Source organism: Urocampus carinirostris, chromosome 18 (assembly GCF_059441175.1).
Source record: "Urocampus carinirostris isolate Australia breed hairy pipefish chromosome 18, RoL_Ucar_1.0, whole genome shotgun sequence".
Classification (NCBI taxonomy): domain Eukaryota; kingdom Metazoa; phylum Chordata; class Actinopteri; order Syngnathiformes; family Syngnathidae; genus Urocampus; species Urocampus carinirostris.
Genome location: NC_142366.1, coordinates 28068500 through 28076124, shown reverse-complemented (window position 1 = coordinate 28076124; position 7625 = coordinate 28068500). Strand labels below are relative to the sequence as shown.

The 7625-nt window shown below is 39.5% G+C and overlaps 1 protein-coding gene across 7 annotated transcripts in view; it reads right to left on the bottom strand.

The window, feature by feature from the left end:
• Window positions 1-5733: 5733 nt before the first annotated feature.
• Window positions 5734-7625, bottom strand: part of col11a1a (collagen, type XI, alpha 1a) — a 147197-nt gene continuing 145305 nt past the window's right edge. For all 7 annotated transcript variants that reach the window (XM_088322068.1, XM_088322063.1, XM_088322062.1 and 4 more), the window contains one exon: window positions 5734-6875. In XM_088322068.1, the coding sequence (XP_088178194.1) occupies window positions 6729-6875 (147 nt within the window). In that variant the 3' untranslated portion in view covers window positions 5734-6728. The remainder of the gene's footprint in view (window positions 6876-7625) is intronic.

Sequence of the window (7625 nt, the reverse complement as noted above, 5' to 3'; positions counted from 1 at the left end):
CTGATTACCTAGCTAATTAATGCTCGTTGGCTACTTTGGGTCACGTGATAGTAGTTTCTACGATTCGCGGTTTATTGAAAACATGTTTATTTTATATATATATATATATATATATTATCATTTTAAACTGTGTACATTGTATTACAGTTTATGTGAATTAAAAATAAAAATAAAAACTATTTTTTTGTTAGGCTGAGTACATGTTGCCCATTTCGACTCTAATCCGGATCGTTTCGGTCACTACGGGTAGCAGCTGCTAATATTCTCGAGGTACCTTACCATTATTTATGTTGGGAATTAATATCAAAATGTATCAAATTAGTTATCTGACTCCATTAACCAAACACAACCTGTTTCTTGAGGGAAAAGATGAACAAGAAAGCCAACATTTTCACACGAGGGCAGATTTAATTTCATTAACAATTTAACTAAGTGTACTCCATCGAAAACGGACGAATTAGTGTTGTTGGAGTCTCTGGGAAGCACTCATCTGAAGTCATTTAGCTTTCTCCTATTAGCCATCTTCTCCCCGCATAATGGCGTGCCGACTCCTTCCATGGGCGTGCCAAGGAAGCCCCCCCTGGGCTTCACCATCTTGTCGAAGAGCGTCACGATGTCTGGAATACTCAAAACAACACCGAGCGTTTCTACGTCATCAGGGCTTTGTTCTCAAAACAACGCCTGCCGTCCTTTGTCTGGATGTGCTGATTATCTTATCAGCAGTTTGTCCCGTTCTGTAAACAACATCTTCCACCACTCATGCCTGCCCTGAACCTTAACTGCTCGATGAATAAAGGCACAGTCAGTAAATAACTACAGCATTAAACTCAATAAATGTAACTTGTATTCAATCATATAAAATCCTTTATAGTCAAATGTATAAAATCCTTCATCTAGTAAATAAATAAACTGTCTTTGATTTTATACAAGATAGTCCGTCTTGCAGTGAGTAAATAGGTGCCAGAGTGTGTTTTTAAGAATTATTATCGCTTAACAAGGGGAGGGTGGTTCTCTTTTTGGAGCAGCATTTCACGTGCGCGTCTTTCTCTTACCCTGATTTATCTGTAAAATCTGCAAAATGTATGTTAAAAGTACTTTAATTATTCACTTCAAGTGTGTTCAATCATTTACGGGGGCGGCAGTAGCTCAGGAGGTAGAGCGATCGTTTTAGGATTAAGGGATCCCAGTTCGAATCCCGGCTTGTCCGTGTTACATGCCGAAGTGTCCTTGGGTAAGACATTGAACCCCCAATTACCCCCAATAAGCAGGTTAGCGCCTTACATGGCTGCACAGATCACGGCCGCTATTGGGAAATGTGAAGCACAAATGTAAAGCGCTTTGGGAAGTCATTGACTTGAAAAGCGCTATATAAATGCAGATCATTTCATTTCATTTCATTTCATTTCATTTCATTTCATTTCATTTAACCCTGAATAAAATAAACTTTAAAGATTATTTTGTGTTTTGGATAATGATTTGGTGACACACATGCTTAATTTTATTGTCTGCAGTGCAATGTATTAACCTCAAGGGGTTTAGACCATAAAATGGTAAAATCATTGTTTTTTTCTTAATTAATGACATAAACTACACTAAACAACTTCATTATGCAATTACATTTTATGACTTTATATTTTCACTTCCTATTTTGTTCATATTCTACATATCCTAGTAATAAATGTCCACCATGTTAGAATATGCTTCATTGCTCCCCAAAAGACAACAATACCATAAAAGTCATTTACAGGAAGTGACATCATTGGATTTTGGCGGGAGCTCAACAGTGGAAAAAGTTAAGCTTTAAATATTACTCTCTTTACGTTTAATTTTAATTTTAAACGTGTTATACTTGTATGGGGCAGTTTTAAAGTTATACCCTGTTATGGCAAATTGTGTAAAATGTTTATTGAGTACATTTTTTTAAAACATATTAGATTTATATTCTTCTTCTTCTTCTATTTAGTCATTAATGTTTTGTTAATATGTTGAAAGTTAGCTAGCTAAAAGTTGATTAGCTAAAGAGCTGCAGCTAGATTAGCTAAAAGAAAATAGTCAAGTCATTTTCAAGTCATTTTTATTTGTATAGCCCTAAATCACGAAGAGTCTCAAAGGGCTTCACAGATTGTTACACTATATTACACAAACTATTTTCAACCGACAAGAGGAGTAGGTTATTCGTATGCAATGGAGTAGAAGTGAGTTTTAAGTTTAGATTTAAACATTTCCACTGAGGTTGCAGATCGAATCTCAGGGGGAAGAGCATTCCACAGCACCGGTGCCCGGATGGAGAACGCTCTCGAACCAGCAGAAGACTTCTTTGCTCTCGGGATCACCAGAAGACCAGCACTCTCAGATCGTAGGCTTCGGACCGGGACATAGGGGCAAATCAGATCTGAAAGATAAGAGGGAGCAAGTCCATGTATGATTTTGTACAATACTAAGAGAACTTTGAAGTCACATCTTTGGCTAACTGGGAGCCAATGCAGGTTAGCCAAAATCGGTGTTATGTGATCGTACTTTTTTGTCCTAGTTAAAAGCCTCGCTGCGGCATTTTGTACTAGCTGAAGAGACTTGATTCTGGACTTCGGGAGACCGGAGAGTAGTGCATTGCAGTAATCGAGACGGGAGGTAACAAATACACTACGTGAGGTTCATAGATCTAACGGGCAGGAGTGATAATAATAATCATAATATGCTACGTTATTAATATTATAACAATGATACTAACCTTAAATTGTATGTGTTAATGAACATTTTTAATAACCTTTGTTGGTAAAATGTTTGTTAGGAAATGGCATTGTGGAAAACGTTCAGCGATAAAGACGCAGCCCTATTTACAAACGAGATTTGTTCGGGAGTTCGTAAATTGAATTAGTTTGCAAGTTGCTTCGGTGCTATATTTTGTATGTTTAAGGTTTGTATAAGTATATTTAAGGCTTGGATAAGTAACCTGTATTGTTTTGTACTAAATAAACATTTCATAAAATAACATACTCTATAAAGATAAATAAAGTTGAGTTTAACTTACTTTTGGAAGATTCGCTTCAAGAAGTCCTTCTCTGTGGTAAAAAGTGGCAGAAATAAAGCATTCCGACCATTTTCTCAACCGCATCAAGACTTCCTATTCCACTTTCATTTAAAAAGAAACAGCTCGCCTCTTCTTTACACTTTACACTAACCATATTGAATGTCAAAGTTATTTGATTCGCGCTGGAGATACAGTATTGAATGTTTACACACGAACTAGGAAGAGGAAGCGGATTTCTTCTTTGGGGTGGATGCTGGGTGACCTCTCACAGCGCCACATGCCGGTAGCGGCGGAAAGAAGCTCTACAGCGATGTCCTCTACTCGGAAAAAGGTGCACAATACAAAATCTAACTTACAGCAATGTCCGGATATTTTTCGTATCGTAAGTCGAATGGTAAGTAGGGGAGCGCCTGTACTGTTTAAGAAAACAAGATTGACCACATTGTATTTCTTAATGGTCAAAATATTAGGGTTGTATTAAAATCATAAAAACATGTGCCAGACTGTATTTATAAGAATTATCGCTTAACTTATTTTGGAGAGGTCGTCGTTGGGCGTCGCCCCAAAATATACGCAGAGAAGGAGATATGGCAAAGAGGGAACGCTCTTTATTCAGAAATGTTCAAGCAACGTTCAAGCAAGGTTCGAGCAATGTTCAAAGTTCGTTCAAGAAACGATGGTCTTTATACTGTGCTCAAAACATCTTGTGATGTTTGCCCGCCCGGCTTGCTCAGTCAACAGCTTGTGACTTCCTGCAACAACATTATCCCATGACTTCCGCCAGATGTCTTCACACAATAGGCTACTGTCAGCTCGAAGGCCACTCGCTCACAGTTCATCCACAACAAAATGATGTATTTTTCTTCAAAAATCATGAAACAAAAAGGTTGCTGCAAAAAAAAAAAAAAGGATCACCCGGGAGTAATAGGCTGAAGTTGACACTGGTATGCGATAAACTAGCGAAATCATCATATTACATACAGTGTATTATACATGCATTATACTAAGGATGAAAGCGCAATACATCTCATTTTATGCATAATAAAAATGGTATCCGTTCGGTATCAATTAATACTACTCTGTTTTTACTTAGATTGGATTGGTACAAAATCTTCCAGTATCAGCATTACTTTTCACAGGATATGTAGGTCAGTGTCACGGTTGCCATGGCGCCCAATTGGCCCCGCCCGTGTGGCTCGTTAACAGATTGGCTTTCTATCTATAGCCTGTCAGCCCGTCAACAAACTTCTGTCCCACAAGACGCGGGTTTAGACACGGTCCTGTTCCTGTTGGTATTTCCTGTCTGGTATTGTTCCTGTTTATTTGGTCTTGTTTAATTTCGGTTTCCAGTTTTGTTTCCGTCTACTTTTGCCCTATTTATTATTTTCTCCAGTTTTCGTTCCCGTCTAGTTTGTTTTGTTTATTTTCGATATCCTGATTCATTATCTATCCTGTCTGTCCCGTCCTGTCCGGTACCGACCCCATCTGTCCGATATCAACTCGGGCAATTGGAATCGATCTCATCGGTCTCTGGCTTCGTGTATTTCCACGCCAGACCGCTGCCTATTGTGCATGACTTCCTATTTCCCGTAAAATAAAAGGCTTGTGTCTTAAAACACACTTCTACTCTATAGCATATGAATAACCTATACTTTTTGTGGACAATATCTCTGTATTATTTGTACCGGTAATTGCAACATCCTTTGCTGTCTGGTAATCCTGAAAGGGGGATACCACATGTGCGGTCCCTTCTCAAGGTTTCTTCATTTTCCTCATGTTGAGGTTTTTGAGTTTTTCATTGCCCTCATGTTGGTTCCAGATCAGGGGATTGTGTAATAATTGTCTGAAATAATAGTCTGTGCAATAACCTGTGCAGCCCTTTGAGACTCTTTGTGATTAAGGGCTATACAAATAAAAATGACTTGACTTGACTTGAGAACGTCACGCGTTTGGGTCCTGATTCTGTCCTGGTCCTGACAGGTCAGACTGTGGCGTGCAGCCCATTAGCATGGGAAAGCTGTTTTTTTATTCAGATTTTTTAAATGTATTCGTTTATTTTTGACAGGAAAAAAGGTAAATACCGGCATTTTAGTTTCATTTGCATCCGCCAAGAACGAAAGAAAATGATTATCGAGATGAAATGAAATGATCTGCATTTATATAGCGCTTTTCAAGTCAATGACTTCCCAAAGCGCTTTACAATGTGCTCCACATTTCCCAATAGCGGCCTTGTATTGCAGCCATGCAAGACGCTAACCTGCTTATTGGGGGTATTAGGGGTTCAGTGTCTTACCCAAGGACACTTCGACATGTAACACGGACAAGCCGGGATTCGAACTGGGATCCCTTAATCCTAAAACAATCGCTCTACCTCCTGAGCTACTGCCGCCCACAACAAAAATGACTTGACTTGAGAACATCACGCGTTTGGGTCCTGATCCTGTTTTGGTTCCTGACAGGTCAGACTGTGGCGTGTAGCCCATTAGCATGGGAAAGATATTTTTATTAATGTTTTTTTTTAATGTATTTGTTTAATTTTGACAGGGAAAAAAGGTAAATTCTGGCATTTTAGTTTCATTTGCATCCGTCAAGAATGAAAGGAAATGGATGGAACTTTATTGGTTTCAAGAGACAAGATGGGATCACCTCCTCCAACAGTCATCATACACAAACCACTGACACGTGTAGTTCACTCTTGGTTGGAATCCAGTTTTAATATTTAATTGAACTATAAAAAGCAGCAAAACATTTTCTCTTTAGTTACAAAATAAATGGGTCACCTTAAGGGCGTCTCATTGCATTCACAGAAAGGGTTGGAACAGTGGATGTCTTGCTTTTAAAAATAATCCCCACCCGAAATATATATCAACTGAATTGTTAAAGTTATATACAGGGTATAACATCCTTGCAACCTAGAAAGAAAGTCTTGAGGTATACAACCAAAAATGAAAAGCCTGTCAGGAAACGAAACAAAGAAAAAAAAAACAACAAATAGAATTAAATTAATTAAAGGAACGCCGGGATTGCTACTTGCACAGGATGTTTTGTGTTGCCGGAGCAAATAACCTCGAGCTTTGGATCGTCAATATATACAAAGGGAACTGTCTACATTTGGCAATGGAGAATTGTTTGGATGCTCACTTTATTTGGTAAACAAAATTCAAATGTAGATTCCTTTGAGGGAGAGCAAAAGAGGAGCCGGAAGCGGGATGGAACACATGCAAGTTTTGAAAAGTGGATTCAGAAAGAACAGCAATGTACAAAATACTTTACAGTTTTTCAATATTATTATTATTAAAATATACCTTCTTTCTTTTCTTAGCACCTCTTTATTTGAACAAGCACCATAGATTTGGAGGAGATCCGTATCCGCCCGCGTCTCTTCCATCGAATGTCCTTCACCAGCACTACTTTTCACAGGATATGTAGGTCAGTGTCACGGTTGCCATGGTGCCCAATTGGCCCCGCCCGTGTGGCGCCAGCTGAGGCTCCCCTACGGGGGCAACAAAAAGTATTCTCCCGGTTTTACGTACATGGAAAGGACGTGTCGGTGACACGCTCTGGGATTCAAAACTTGCATGTGGCATAGAAAAGCCTGGGGAGGAGTTGTGAGGGAAGGGCTTTCTAGGAAGGCTTCAACTTGACTTTCTCTGCTGACCCCATCGAGTCCTTTTTTGTTGTTTTTTTTGGTCATTTTATTTTAGCCGAGGAAGCAGACGGGCCCGACTTCAAACCCGAACTTCTGATTCGGGTCCCCAAAGTCGGTCAACATGACGTCGAGGATCGGAACTTGATCGATTTTGGGAGTGTTAATCTCCAAGACAGTCTTTCCGAAGCCCTTCCTCGTCTGTAGGAGAAACACATAGACTGCTCAGAAAGCCATTGATAGTAGTGCTGTAACCGAAATGAAATGAAATGCATTTCTATAGCGCTTTTCAAGTCAATGAAGACTTCCCGAAGCGCTTTACAATGTGCTTCACATTTACCCATTCACACACACCAAAAGCGTGCAGCCATGCAAGGCGCCAACCTGCTTATTGGGGGCATTAGGGGTTCAGTGTCTGACTCAAGGACACTTCGAACCTGCGATCTCTTGATCCCCAGACGAGCGCTCTACCTCCTGAGCTAATAAGGGATCTTGCTAAGGGAATACAGCATGCGCCTTCTGCTGACCACCACAAAGGTAAGAAATCCTATTCATAATTCTTTTCTTTTCCTTTTTTTTTTTTACACATTCGTGTTGGCGTAATCTTTCGTTCGGAAGATTACGATAACGCGAACGTACGATTAGCCTGGGTTAGCTTTATGATTCGAAGTAAACATTCTGGGTGTTGGAACTGAGCCCAAAATTCAGGGTGTTGGAACGGAGCCCCCTTTCCAATGAAGCGCTAGCCACTTGTGGTGCTAAATGACTTGTAAACGACCTGATTTTTTTATTTTTACACGTTCATGTTAGCGTAATCTTTCGTACGGTAGATTACGCTAACGCGAACGTACGATTAGCCTGGGTTAGCTTCATGTTTATGTTTAACATTCATGGTAAACATTCAGGGTGTTGGAACGGATTAAAACGATTTACATTATTTTTAATGGGAAA